General features: G+C 41.5%; 1 protein-coding gene across 1 annotated transcript; it reads left to right on the top strand.

Annotated features, from left to right (window-relative positions):
• The first annotated feature begins 4,505 nt into the window (after positions 1-4,505).
• Positions 4,506-13,126, top strand: znf367 (zinc finger protein 367). The gene is made up of 5 exons (XM_008103211.3): positions 4,506-4,967; positions 8,029-8,179; positions 8,935-9,054; positions 10,016-10,154; positions 10,408-13,126. Exons 1-5 carry the CDS (start codon positions 4,641-4,643, stop codon positions 10,643-10,645), a joined length of 975 nt encoding a protein of 324 aa, XP_008101418.2. The 5' UTR covers positions 4,506-4,640; the 3' UTR covers positions 10,646-13,126.
• Positions 13,127-15,529: the final 2,403 nt, after the last annotated feature.

Genomic DNA, 15,529 nt, shown 5'->3' with positions numbered 1-15,529 from the left:
GCTCAGGAGCCGGCCCACGCTAGGAAGACGCCACCAATCCGCGCCCTCGCCTCTGCCGGAGGGGGTTTACCCAATAATGCGTCCCTCCGACGCCGAGTCATCGCCCAATCGGCACCGTGCGTTCTTTCCCCCTCAACCGGCCAATCCGAGCGCGCTTATAGAATTTCCCACGCCGTGGACCAATAGTGTAGAGCGTCTATGGCGTCACGTGGTTACTCGCGAAGGAAAAGTAGTCGGTGGGCTGCTGTGAGTTTTCCGTATGACCATGTTCCAGAAGCATTTTCTCCTGATGTTTCGCCTGCATCTGTGGCATCCTCAGAGGTTGTGAGGTCTGTTGGAAACTAGGCGAGAGTGTTTATATATCTGTGGAAAGTCCAGGGTGGAAGAAAGAGCTCTTGCCTGCTTGAGGCAGGTGTAAATGTAATAATTGGGCACCGTGATTGTTGTTTATTCGTTCAGTTGCTTCTGACTCCGTGAACTCATGGACGAGCCCAAGACAGAGCTCACCTTGATTAGCTTTTAATAATAATACAGTAGAGTCTCACTTATCCAACATAAACGGGCCGGCAGAATGTTGGATAAGCGAATATGTTGAATAATAAGGCGAGATTAAAGAGAAGCCTATTAAACACCAAATTAGGATATGATTTTACAAATGAAGCACCAAAACATCATGTTATACAACACATTTGACAGAAAAAGTAGTTCAGTAGGCAGTAATGCTACGTAGTAATTACTGTATTTACGAATTTAGCACCAAAATATCACAATGTATTGAAAACATTGACTACAAAAATGTGTTGGATAATCCAGAATGTTGGATAAGTGAATGTTGGATAAGTGAGACTCTACTTTAATTATAATGATTACCATTGGGTTGCTGTGAGTCTTTCGGGCTATATGGCCATGTTTCTGAAGTTTTATCTGTGGCCAGCATCCTCAGAGGTCAATCTTCTGGAACATGGCCATACAGCCCGAAAGACTCACAGCGACCCAGTGATTCCGGCCATGAAAGCCTTCCAACAATATTATTATTATTATTATTATTATTATTATTATTTATTTGGACCCCACCCTATCTCACCGAGGACCTCAGAGCAGTTTCCAACAAAGGTAACAAGATGGCAAACATTCAATGCCGAAAACAGACAATGATGAATCAAGTTAAAAAGGGTAGATAAAACAATCTCACAATAAACTTATAAAATTAAATAAAAATACATAATTGAACTTAAATAAACATAATATAATTAAATTGTATATTTTGCTAAGCTCAGTCATCAGTGATAAACATGAGCCAGCAAGAAAATTAAGAGAAGTCTCCACAAAATAAAAAGAATAATATTTTTTTTTAATCTGAAAGCAAAATAAAAACAAAAGTCACCACTAAAGCCCAGGAGGAACAGAGTTGAAAGTTGAGCATTGGCAGAGAAGTCAGCGGCCCCAAGCCAAGCCCAGTTTCAGTAGTAACTTCAATGGCCTTGCGGTTTCGAGGACTGGTTGTTTACTGCCTGGGAGAATCCTGTTAGGAGGTTTAGCTGGCCCTGATTGTTTCATGTCTTGAATTCCTGTCTTCTGAGTGTTGTTCTTTACTCTCCAAATTTTAGAGTTTTTTTTTAATACTGGCAGCCAGATTTTGTTCATTTTCATGGTTTCCTACTTTCTGTTGAAATTGTCCACATGCTTGTGGATTTCAGTGGCTTCTCTGCGTAGTCTGCATAGTGGTTGTTAGAGTGGTCCAGCATTTCTGTGTTACCAAATAATATGCTGTATCTAGGTTGGTTCATCAAGTCTTGTCTCCACCAAATAGGGTATCCTGATAAGTTAACTCTTTTGATTATTCTTCTTAAGCCTGTATGGGCAATAATAATAATAATACTTTATTTTTATATCCCACCACCATCTCCCCGAAGGAACTTGGGGCTGCTCACAAGGAAACGAGCCTAACAAAACATAAGTAAAAACATAGTACATGAATTAAAACAATATAAACAAAATAAATATACCACATCATAAAACACATAAAACACAGCAAGTACATTAAAAACCTGGCCAGAACTCATGGTGCAGATTGGCCAATCTCAAAACAGCTCTCCTCCCCCTCCCGTTTCTTTTCGCAACAATCCTGCGTAGTAAATCCCATAAGGAGCCACCTTAAGGACACCTGAAGTTGGAAATGCCTTGAAGACAACATGCTATATTGAAATTTTGTGATGAGTCCAAAAGCACAAACCTAGAAGGCGACTTTATTTATTTATTTAGTACATTTATATCCCACCCTTCTCACTCCGAAGGGGACTCAGAGTGGCTTACAAATATTTACATACAGCGTATTATATCACCAGCACAGCACAACACTAGCACTATATACCAGCATATTGCACCACACCACTATACTTTAATATTACTAGTAATATTACATGTAATAAATAATATATAATTAATATTACTATATTATTAGTAGTATTATATTGCATTACATTATATTATTATCAATATTACATGTACATACAATATATTAACTATTATTTATTATTGTAAATTATATTGTATATTATATGCAATTATATATATATATATATACACACACACACACACACACACACACACACACACACACACACACACATATAATACTATATTAGCATAGCATGTTCCTCGAGGGAGGGGTTTCCAGCTGATGGCACAGAAGACAAAATGGAACTTTGCTCAGTTAGAGACCAATGATCCTATATGCTTCAGGTCCAACCTATCTTCGAGACTGCATCTCCTTCTATGAACCGGTATGGGCATTGAGATCTGCTGGGGAGGCCCTTCTCTTGGTCCCACCACTGTCTCAGATATGGTTGGTGGGGACGAGAGGGCCTTCTCAGTGTTGGCTCCCTGGCTCTTGGATACTTTCCCTAAAAAAAATTAGGCTAGCCCCCACCCTTCAAGCCTTTCGGGCAAATTTTAAAAACAATAGCTCTTCAAACAGGCTTTTGGGACTGTGTACTCAATGATCCACCATCTCAATGACCCACCGATTGTGCCACTCTACACTTTTTATTGCAGATAGCCAGCTTTTTCACAGGTTTTACTACATTTTAGGAATCTTTATAATTCTTACTATTTTTATTGGTATGTTACATGTATTGTTGTTTTTATACTTATGCCATATATTTATATTTGTGTACTGTCTTCAAACACCTAACACTGGCTTCTGTACTCAAGTCTGAAGCCTCAACTGTCATTCTTCAACTGTCATCCCTTTAAAAATAATCCAGTCAGTGAACCAGTCACATGGTCTGCAGCCCCTCCCACTTCTTCAAGTACATAGAGCTAAGAAAACTGCAAACCAAAGAAGATATACACTTCAGGAAATAAAATGACACATTATAAAACAGACAAAACATTAAATAGAGGAGGCTTGAAAAGGTTCCATGAGATGCAGAGCAAATCTTCAGAAATGGGACTACAAAGTGGACATGCAGTATGGAGAAGAGCAAACCACAGATCACTTACAATGGTTTGTGCCCTGCTGCATGCACAGTGGATGACCTTCTTACAGAGGCACTTGAAGTGGCCAGCTTCTGGCCAAAAGAAATTTAGTATAAGGCCAAGTTTTTAACTTTGAGGGTTTTTTTAATACATTAAAACTGTACTCTCAATTTGCTTCTGACACCATAAATAAATACTGTGAAGGTGCACTGGATTCCGGAAGTTGTCAAAGGCTTTTATGGCCAGAATCACTGGGTTGCTATGAGGTTTTTGGGCAGTATGGCTATGTTCCAGAAGCATTCTTTCCTGACGTTCCAAACATGAATCAATCAGGGCCAGACAACATCCCCAACAAAGGATTCCCCCAGGCAAGAAGCAGCCTGACCTTGAAGCTGCAAGGCCATTCAATGCTAATCAAGGTGGCCATTTGCAACATTCATACCTGCCTCACACAAGAGTTCTTTCTCCCATCTTGAACATTCCGGATATATAAATCTTACTGATCTAGTTTCCAATATACCTCACAACCTCTGAGGTTGCCTGCCATAGATGTGGGCGAAACGTCTGGAGAGAATGCTTCTGGAACATTGCCATACAGCCCAAAACCCACAGCAACCAATTCTGGAAGTTACAATCTCAAAAATAACTTCCCGCATTTCAATACTATTGTGTATTATTGCTTCAGCGTCACAGTTTAAATGGATGCACCACGAGATAAACAGATACAGCAAGACAGTTACCACAGGCCAGGCCCAGCCTCAGTATAAATAACGCGCCAAAACAGACCAACATGTTTACTGCCGATTTAACCGCCAGTACTACAGGTCCCGCCTCCTTCCAGCGCGAAGGCCAATCGCCTCTAAACAGTCTTTCACTGCCGGAGCCCCGCCCCTCTCAGCCTGCTTTCGAATTCTATTGGCTAGCGCTGAGTCACCGCCATCCAACCGGCAGTCCGGGTTATAGCTAAGCCCCACCCCGCGCGCCTCTTTTCCCTTTGATGCCGAAGAGTCCGGCATTTTGCTGTGAGGTGATTGGTTGGAGACGACTGTCGATCTGTTGACGTCCACCCCCCGCCCAGGCGCGAAACGTAACGCGGGAAAAGTCTCGGCTCGGGCTGGCGAGTCGCGGCGCGGTCGGGAAGCGGGCCAGAGCGAGACGGGATGTCGGTGCTCTTGCGCCCGGCGGAGTCCCCGAAGCGCGTCCTGGTCTCCGTCATCAAGACCACACCGGTCAAGCGGCCCCGCGAGGAGGAGGAGGCGGCGGTGGCAGCGTCTGCCCTGGGGCCCCCGGTGCCCACCAGCCCGGGCTTCAGCGAGTTCATGGTCTACCCGTGGCGCTGGGGGGAGAACGCGCACAACGTCACGCTCAGCCCGCCGCCACAGGCTCTCCGCGCCGACGGAGCGCGAGGAGGAGGAGCCGCCCCACAGCCGCCTCCTCAAGACGACGAAGCCGGCAGCCCGGACAGCGGCCTCGGCGGGCACTTGCGGGTGAGCCCTCAGCGCGGGAAGGGTTACACGGGAAGGGGAGAAGGAAAGAAAGGCCGTTGGCGCGCGGGGGGGGGGGGGGATTCCAGCAACCCCGCCCCCTTTTCTGATTCACGCTTCCCTGTGACGACAGCTCCGCGCGCCAAAACACCATCGATTGGGGGGTGGGGCAGAGAGGGGGTGTTCCCTCCTTTGCTTTTAAACTGCCGTCTCGCGCGCAGGCAGGCGCGGCAGCCAATCAGCGGGTGGGAGTGCGGGCGCGCGGCGAGAAACAGGTGGCGCACGCGCAGTTGGCGGGACCCTCTTTTCCTGTGGTCTAGGAAGAGGAAAGGGGGAGTTGTGTTGTCGAAGACGTTCACGGCCGGAATCACTGGGTTGCTGTGAGTTTTCCGGGCTGTATGGCCGTGTTCCAGAAGAATTCTCTCTTGACGTTTCGCCCACATCTATGGCAGGCATCCTCGGAGGTTGTGAGGTATATTGGTATAAGATCTACCGGGGAGGGCCTTCTCGGTAGTGGCCTCCTGGCTTTGGAATGCCCTCCCGAGGGAGATCAGGTGAGAGAAAGAACTCTTGTCTGTTGGAGGCATTTCTGCAGCAGCTGTGGAGTAATGTTTGCATATTTGTATATTAATGGTTTTATGTCAAATCGCTTTGAGTCCCCTTTGGGGAGATACAGCGAGGTATAAGTAAATATTATAATACTAATAATACATTAAGGGAACCACTGACCACATAGGGAAGCTGATGAAGAAACACAACCTCCAAACTATCTACAGGCCCACTAAGAAAATCCAACAAATCCTACGTTCAGCAAAGGGCAAGAGGGATCCTCTCACTTCTGCAGGAGTTTACCGTAGACCATGCAACTGTGGACAAGTCTACATAGGGACTACCAAATGCAGCATTGCCCAGACACGAATCAAACATGAAAGGCACTGCAGACTCGCTCAACCAGAGAAGTCAGCTATATCAGAGCACTTGAGGAACCAACATGGTCAAAGTATATTATCTGAGAACACAGAAATGCTGGACCACTCTAACAACCACCAAGTCAGATTACACAGAGAAGCCACTGAAATCCACAAGTATGTGGACAATTTCAACAGAAAGGAGGAAACCATGAAAATAAACAAACTCTGGCTACCAGTATTAGAAAACTCTAAAATCAGGACAGTAAAGAAAGGAACAACACTCTGAAAATGGGGAATGCCAGACATGAAACAATCAAGGCCAGCTAATACCTCCCAACAAAGGATTTCCCCAGGCAGGAAGCATCCAAGCTTTGAAGCTGCAAGGCTTGTCAATGGTAATCGAGGTGATTAATTGCAAAATTCACTTTACACAATAGATGAAAGTTATTTCTCCCACCCTAGACCTTCACCAGATATATGAACCCCTTTGCCTAGTTTCCAACAGACCTCACAACCTCTGCGGATGCCTGCTATAGATGTGGGCGAAACGTCAGGAGAACTTGCTTCTGGAACATGGCCATACAGCCTGGAAAACTCAGACAAGGGAGTTGTTTCTGTGCTGCAGAAAAAGTGTGGATGAGTTCTTACCGAACTCTTTGTATCTGCCCTGGAATTATTTTGTTTTTTCACACACATTCATATATAGCCTTTAAATCAGAGTTGAAGTCCAAAACACCTGGAGGGCCAAAATTTTCCCATGCCTGATTTAAATAATAGCCTTTACTCTCCTGAGTGTTCAAGGATAGTCCTCTCTTTTTAAACGAATTTAGTTGCCCCAGTTTATTTGAAATGCCCAAGGTAGTCCCTTTGTCCTCTTTGTCAATTGATGCAGTTTGACATCATTTTACCTGCCATGGTGCAATGCTATGGAATCCTGGTTTTGGAAATTGACGAGGCAACAGCACTCTTTGCCAGAGAAGGCCAAACACCCTGTCAAACTTCATCTCCCATGATTCCATAGCACTCAGCCAGGGCCATTCAAAAGATGTCCCACTCTACTGTGTAGATGAACTGGGGGCAGTGCCAGATTTAAAACAAATTTAAGTTATGAGGTAGCTTATTTTGGCCCTGAAGGAGGTAAGCCTACACTGCCTGCTTTGTGGCACACTCCTATAGACTTATCAACTCTATTGTTATGTCTGGAATAGCTCCAAAACAGAATGACTTCAAATTTAGAATTGCAGCACATAAGCAAAATCTGTTGTGAAAAAATGGCAGGAGTAATCCCCGTCCCCACCAATGGGGCCCTGTGCACACCTAAGCACAATGGTAAATCCTGCAATGACTAGTATATCTGCACTGTGGAGTTAATGCGCTTCAACTGCCATGGTTCAATACTATGGACAGCTGTGGTTTGGTGAGATAGCAGAGAACGCTCAAGACTTTGCAAAATACCACTGCCTTGGTTCCATAACATTGTGCCATGGTTATTAATATGTCAAAGCTGCATCATTCCTGCACAAGGCTTTCTTGGCAAGATTTGTTTTTTGCCGCTCCCTGAGGCTGAGAGAATGTGACTTGCCCAAAGTCACCCAGTGGGCTTCCATGGCTGTATGGGGGTTCAAACCATGAACTTTAATTCAACACCATGGTGGCGTTTTGTCAAAACAATCTGATTTCAAACTGGAAATGCTTGGGACCAAGAATGTTTTAGATTCCAGATTTAGGATTACCTGTACATTTTGAGATACCTTGGCAGTAGAGCCCAAGACTAAACACATTTATTTATGCTTCATATACATCTTATCATATTTATAAAATTTAAATAAATTAAATCATTTTGAACATGAAACAAAATTTATGTACATTGAACCATCAGAAAGCAAAGATGGCTGTGTGGAGAATTTCAGAATTCCAGATAAGGGATCTTATCCTGTATTGTATTAAATACATGCCAACATAGGGTACATTGTTACTTCCTAGAGTGGGCAAATTTGTTGAAGGATACATTTCAAAGCATGGAACTTCCAAGACACATGGCTAACATTACATGTCTTATGAGTTTAGGTCTCTTTTACAATTGATTTCATTAGAAGTATGTATTTCTTTCTACAAGTATTAGAGCTTTGATCATGGCCTGTTAACTTTATTAGGATGGGATCAGACGTGGCCGTCCAAGAGCAGACACAGTCCGAGATCTGATAAATGAAGGTGAACATTCTTCTAGTAGGATTCGCTGTAATGTTTGCAACAGAGTCTTTCCGCGAGAGAAGTCTTTACAGGCACACAGAAGAACCCACACTGGTAAGTGGAATTCCTATGTAGCCAAGAAGAAACAAGATTTATTTTATTGAAAATTTGAAGAAAAATGGAAAGGCATTTGATAGTGACAGAGTAGAATATATAACATGCTAACGATTTTAGCATGTCAGTCTATAGGTGCATCTGCTCTGTAGGATGAATGCAGTCTGACAGCACTTTAACTGCCAGTAGCTCAATGCTATGGAATCCTGGGAGTTGTAGTATGGTGAGGCAACTGCCCAGCTAATAAAATTGTGTTAATTTTTATATTTTCGTGAATAATGGCAGAAAAATATCATTACTCTTAAGTTCTTGTCACTTTCTGTAATTGCCAGCCACTACCTCATCTTTTTAGTGTATACTTTATTGTGGCAATTAAGTTCAGACTGAATGTTTTGATTGTAAGTTTGTTTTTAAGTATGTGCTTTCACTGAAAGGAGTGTTAACTTAGCTCCAAAGTATAGCTTTGCTTTCAAGAGTTTCAGAATCTACTATGGTAACTTGAGAGCAATATCAGTTTGTATCAAGCTCTTGAAATTACTAAAATGGAGTTTGTACCCAAAGAGTGCAGATAAAGATCTTTTCAATTGAACTGTTGAAAAATTGTCAATAACTATTTCAAAATAAACAAATACTTAACATTTTGGCCACATTGTAATCAGAGTTCCTGAAAGAGTTTTACTTTGGTTATCACAAAGGATCCTGGTAAGACCTAGTTAAACACAAAATTAATGGTTGCTGTTCAACTTTTTCTCCAGGTGAAAGACCTTATTTGTGTGACTACCCAGAGTGTGGGAAAGCCTTTGTTCAGAGTGGACAGTTGAAGACACACCAGCGTCTTCATACAGGAGAAAAACCTTTTGTTTGTGCAGAAAATGGTGAGCCTTGAGAAGATCACTTATAATCAAATGTGCTTCTATGAATTACAGTCTTGTAAATAAGACCACAAAGTTACTAATCTGGCCATGTTTATTTACTAGGCTGTAAAGAAGTTAATACCCTGTGTGTTTATACTTATCTCAGTGGAGAGGGGCTTTCTTACTTGAAAAAGCTTTCAAGAGATTGTTGAGAGGAAGGATGTGGGTGAAAAATGTAGCTTTGTATCTTGGAATGTGCAAGGAGGTCTAAAACCTCAATAAGAAATAATACCTGGTGATGGGGTAGATCACTGAAAAGAAGATTCTGTTAGTGAAACATGAATTATATCTCCTCAGATCATGCTGAGGACGTAATAACGTTGGGATGGAGTTGCATGAACGAAGATGAATTGGGATTATCTGATTTACATTAGAAAAAGATACTGGGGGGGGGGGGTTAATGGGTAATTGATAGAACGAGAGTTTGGGGGTCTCTTCAGTATGATTGTCATGCCTGGAGCCTTAATGGTAAAGAACATATATAAAGTTATTGAAAGATAATTCAGTGGTGATGAAAATATATTTCCAGCATAAGAACCATGTGCTTCTCCCATAGACTTATGCTTCATTGTCTTAAACAGATAATTCAGATTTACTAGGGCTAATCTCATGAAGACATGACTTTCTGTGGGAAAGAATGATTCAGAGAATACATTTATAGTTAGAAATTGTGGCTGTAGGAAAATATCTTTAAGGCTATGAGTAAGGAAGCTGGAACAAGCCTGGAAGGTGAACTGAATTCTTCGTATTGATTTGAAAATATTAGCCACATCAGACTTTGCTGTCTGCACAGGCCATAATAACCACTGAGTGCATGTTTTTACAACAAATCTTCAGACCAAAGGCAATTAATAATGTATGCATAGGGCAGATGGTGTAATGGCTCTGTATCTAACTGCTCAGTGTGTTTTCTTCTAATAAGGATGTGTAAGCAGATTCACACATGCAAACCGTCATTGTCCCAAGCATCCGTATGCAAAGCTAAGGAGAGAAGAACCAACAGACAGGTTGAACAAAAAGCAAACTGCAGACAACAAGGCTGTTGCTGAATGGTTAGCAAAGTAAGTCTTCTATATAAATTTAAGTTTAAAGGCGTAGAATATGCTAAATTTGGGTGGAGCCACTACATTATATTTTTAGTTACCTTGGCATTTTTAGGTATATTTCACATCCTACTGTCTATGACTTTAAAATGTACCTTCGTTTCAAAAGAACAAAAGTTCTTTCTTAGATTAACTACATAGAAATCATGCAGGGGCTGAATAGCTATGTTTTAGTAACAATTGTAATGTTAAGTTCCATTTTTATTGACAGGTACTGGGAGATGAGAGAACAGCGTACACCTACATTGAAAAGTAAGACTACCCATAAGCCTGACCAAGAGCAGCAAGATCCCATGGAATATCTTCAGTCTGAAGATGATGAGGACGAGGATAAATATGCTGCCCATTTAACCCCTTGTAGCCGGCTGCAAGAACAGCGTGAACGTTTGCATGGTGCACTGGCGCTCATTGAGCTCGCAAATTTGGCCGGAGCACCACTTCGGCAATAGTAGAAAACTGGACCTACTGCATTTTGGTACTTAAACCAATTAGCTTCTGAGCATAAGCTAAGCACCTTATTTGCTTCTATAGGCTGCTATTATGTACGTAGAAATTATGAAGAATGTTGTTGCCTCGGAAAATGGGGTGAGAGAATTGCACTTTTTTTATGGTAAGACAGTTGTAAAGCTTTTTAAGTATTTTGTAAATAGGGACACACTAACACAGTGTGGGAAATACTCATGTAATAGAATGTTCCGTTTGCAAGATTAGGGTTATGCTGTTTAATCTCAGCTGTGTGGAAGTAAGTTTCTGCAAACAGTGGGACTTGCTTCTATGTAAAAGATCAAGATGCCAGTCATTCTTTCATTCAGTTCTTACAGGAAGCACTTTCTGAACTCATTAGGTTGGAATAAAGGGAGGTTTTAGTGGACATATTTTTTTGGAAAAAAAATCCTCTAAAGATTAACCCATCCATGTCTTTTCAGTCTTTGGTGTTTGCTTACCATTAATGACAAGAATGCCAGAATAGTTGTCTTCATCTTGTAGAAGCATTGAATAGCTTAGCTGGGTGACATTGTTCAGGATCTTCACTGGCTGCTGACATGGAGAGTGACTTTGTATTTGCGGACTGAGATCTCAGCAGACTCTTGGTTGAGTAGCACTTGTTGTTCTTACTAGAATGTTGGGAACGTTTGCACATTGTTCAACTTATCTATAACTGAGTGATTAATCTTGCAAAATTTAGGTATCATGGCATCACAGTAAGTGTGAATTTCAGATTTCTGAGATCCTGTAACTACAGCATTTGTGTGTTGTTCAGATATTTCCATGCTTACATTGGTTTGTAGTAAAATATATTACCGTAATAGCAAACACTAAACTGCCGCTTCAAAAGATTTTCTTGCAAATAGTTATTTTTCTTAAATAACTTCATTTTACTGCTTTATTTGAACTTACAGCCAAGTCTGTGTTCATTAACTGTAGTTCAGTCTTTGATAAAATTGCAATTAGGAAAATAGGCTTCCAGCAGTAGTTGCAAGTGTTGAGATACTTGTGGTAGTATTCTTCCCGTAAATGAAGTTAGAGATAGCACTTAGTGCTCTTGAGCAATAAAAATAATTTTTTGGCTGGACACTGTATTCTTAAATAATTTATCATAAGCTCGACTTGTGCCTTTATAACTGTCTGAGCAAATGAGTAAAAGTACGTAATAGGCTGTGGACCCTTACTAAGGTACAGGTCTTACTTACTAAGGTATAAGCAAATGAACTACCTGATCTTTGTCTAATTAATGTCTGTTTCATTCTGGAATTGGATTCCTTCTGATCTCAGCAAATATGCAAAGAAAACGCATACTTGTGAAGTTTAATGGCCAGTGTCCTAACAGGCAGGATTAAAGTATACAGTTTTTATTAAGGTATACTCCCTGTGTTTGTGGGAGATGTGTTCCTGGACTTTTATGTGGTTACGCAAAAGCGTATTTTAATAGCAAGCTCTGGTCCAAGAATACCATGGGGGTCACACTGGAGGCCCTAGGAAACAGCTAAAGACATAATATAACACTATGTAAAATTATTTTTTGTTCCTGGGTTATAAATGTCTTTCCTTATTTCTTCTCTCATAACAACATGGGAAAAGTTTATTAAATTGCAAAAACTTTGTTTTTGTGGGACGTCCTGCAGCACATTTTGCTATAATTTTTCAATGAATATCTTATAGAATCTCAACCAATTCAACATAGTTTGTGATAGCCACAAAAACAAAGTTTCTGGAATATAACTACTTTCAGAGTATGTACTGCACAATTAAACAGGAAATGACACTTTCAGACTGGGAACAGAATGTTTTTCAAATATTGTTACATAGTGTAATTTGTTAGACATGGATAAATGAATGGTGGATACTGACTGCAGATGCTGGGGTAGTACACATTGCTTACTTCTAAGATTATCATTATGTTCTATTTTGGATTCAAGTATCTCATACAAATATTTCCTCTTAAATACTTGAGGGAGCACTTAGATCTTAAGAGGAAAGTGGGAACGGTCAGCTTTTGTAGAGGGATATCTGAATCTATCCCTTTGGCTGTAGTATGTGCTTTGTTTTGGTACATCCTTAGAATTATGTATTAATGTTTGTAGACAGTTTGCAAGGGAAAAATGCTTGCACTTCTTGGAATATTGTAGGAGACCACATCCCCTACATATGAGAACAAGGCCTGGCTTGTTGATACACATAAAGTTCCTCCCCTTTTCACCACATTTACACAGAATACATATTAAAATATGTATTTAATCAAAACACATTCTGCCTAGCTGCTTTACCAATTATGTATAAAATACATTTTTGGAACCATTGCATCGATTTTTAAAATGTTTTAAATGTGGCGATTCAAGGATTCTCTGCTTCACATGATTAAGTTGTACTTTCAGCATGAGTTTAAATGCTGTAATTCTAATAAGCTTTGAATAAAAAGTTGCTTGACTTGTGTCAGTGGTGATAACTTGAATTATCTGTAGCCAATCTACTCCCATCAACCTCATGCAGAACATCCTGGCAATTCTGTTCCTGTGTCTGGTTTTTATTGAGAACTAGTTGGAATAGTTTTCTGACATTGAAATTAGGAAAGCTTGCTGCATGAATGCATTGTGTATACATCAGAGACCTTGTTCAGATTTCCTACGCACTTGGTGGCCAAAATATTAATTGTTTGCCCTTTTAAACATTCAAAGGGGAAAGTATTCACACATTCTTGTTACATTTAAATAGCGGTGCAAATAATGAGATCCCACACCTTCTTGGATCTCATTATACTTGAGATAAGTTTTTAGATGCACATAGTGAAGCAGATATTTCTGTGGTGTAGTGGTCCACAAGCTAGGACTCCAAGAGCCCAGTGATACTATTGGACTATTGGATTATGACCTCCTAGGATCACAACCTAATGGGTAGCAGGGTATCAGAAGTGTTCCTTTAGTTTATTGGGTAATAATATTGGGCACGCAAATAACTTGTTTTTATTCCACACTCAGCAGACAAAGATTCAAGGAGACTTCTTTAAAATAACATGTTTGTTTTACTCATCACTTCATGTATTTAAATATACAGGTACATTTCTTGTCAGGTTAAACTTTAACACATTTAAGTTTGTGTCTTTAACTTATAGTCTTTAACAGTCTCTTCAAAACTATATTGCTCTGTACAGCTCTCTTTCATAACAGTCTACTTCCAAGGGACTCAAGCCTCAACTATCTTCTAACTCCTAACACTGGCTTCTGTACTCAAACAGACTCAAGCTTCACCTGTCACTCCTCAACTGTCATCCTTTTGAAACTGCATTCTAAACAGTCATTGAACCAGTCGCATGGTCTGCAGCCCCTCCCACTGCTTCAAGTACATAGAGCTAAGAAACCTACAAACCAAAGATGACATACACTTTAGGAAATAAACTGAAACATAAACAGACAAAACATTAAGTGGAAGAGGCTTGTCTCCAAGATGTACAATTTCTGCTCAGCCACAGAAATCCATTTGGAGACCTTCATTTCATCATACTCAACCTCAGTTGAAGGCAAAGACAACATTACCATATAATCTAGTTCAAAGTAGATTATCTGGATTTTATATGGCAATGTAGAAGGGCCCCCAGTGGGTTTTATAAAATAAAAATAAATACAGGGTGTCCTTTCAAATTATATGTGCCCTTTAGTAGCTAATAATTATGGTAATTATTTGAAGGGTACATAAATACATTTATGTTAAATGATACGTGTTATAGTAATGACTTAGAAATGCAAATTCCACTTTGAATTACAATTGTATGTAAGGGGCTCCAGTTGTCCCTGTGAAGCAATGCACTGCCCACATTGAGGCAATTTTGCCACACTTTTATACTATTGTAATTTTAATTCTGTATTTAATTTTTCCACAGATTCGACCATCTACAGCTGGAATGTATTTTTTTTAATCCAATAACCAAATCTTGGTTTTGCCATTTAAGGGATGCCATCTCCCTATACTTGTATCCCAGTGTAAATAATGAGTCCGGAGCAGCCATGGGTTTTGTTATCTAGGACGATAGCAAATACCAAGGGCCCATTGTAGAGCCTTTTGCAAAGTCGGTAGAGTAGGGAGGAGAGGGTCTAAAGAGCAGCGTGTGGTCCTGAAAAGTATTCACACTGGCAAAAAAAAAGGCTAAAGACCTTGTCAAACTACAACTCCGAAGATCCCATAGCATTGAGCCAGGCCAGTTAAAGTGGCGCCAAACTGCATTCATTCTACGATGTCGAGGCTTCCTGCATTGCGTGTCTTCTCATCCTTTGTTTTTAGCTTCTTACCTGGTCAATGAAGGAAGAGGAGTGGGAAAGAAAATATAGAGGGGGGGGTGTTGTTAAGGGAATCCTCGCTAGGGGGCGCTCGAACGGTGCTGCAACGGTTTCAAAGGGAGGGAAAGGGTGGGCGTGGCCGAGGGAGGGAGAGAACGATACGCGAGGAAGGCAGGGCTGACTCCGGCTTTCCTTGAGCAGATGGAGCGAATGGGCGGGGCAGGTTCCTAGTCCCGTTCCCTTTGTGGAGCGGATGAGCGTGGCTTCCGAGCAGGGGGCGTGGCCCACCCCGAGCTCTAGCTGTTTTCCTCTGAGCGAATCAGCTGAGGGTCCTTCGGCTGGGCAGGTTGCGAGTGGGCGTGGCGATTGAGCAGGGGGCGTGGCCCAACCCGAGCTCTGTCCATTTCCCTCCATTGAGATCCTTTGGCTGAGCAGATAGATCGAGTGGGCGTGGCACTCAGAGAGGCGGGCGTGACCGTCGAGTAGGGGGCGTGGCCCCAAGCCGGGCTCTGGCCTTTCCCTCCGCTGAGCGAATGGAGTCTCCTTTGGCTTGGCAGGTTGCGAGTG

Source organism: Anolis carolinensis, chromosome 2 (genome assembly GCF_035594765.1).
Source record: "Anolis carolinensis isolate JA03-04 chromosome 2, rAnoCar3.1.pri, whole genome shotgun sequence".
NCBI lineage: Eukaryota > Metazoa > Chordata > Lepidosauria > Squamata > Dactyloidae > Anolis > Anolis carolinensis.
The sequence above is the reverse complement of the archived record's forward strand: the minus strand, read 5'-3'. Positions and strand labels throughout refer to the sequence as shown.

Coding starts and splice junctions, on each gene's coding strand:
- znf367 (XM_008103211.3), top strand. CDS start 4,641: ATGTCGGTGCTCTTGCGCCCGGCGGAGTCCCCGAAGCGCGTCCTGGTC. Junction 8,180..8,934: donor ACACAGAAGAACCCACACTG/GTAAGTGGAATT, acceptor CTTTTTCTCCAG/GTGAAAGACCTTATTTGTGT. Junction 10,155..10,407: donor GTTGCTGAATGGTTAGCAAA/GTAAGTCTTCTA, acceptor TTTTATTGACAG/GTACTGGGAGATGAGAGAAC.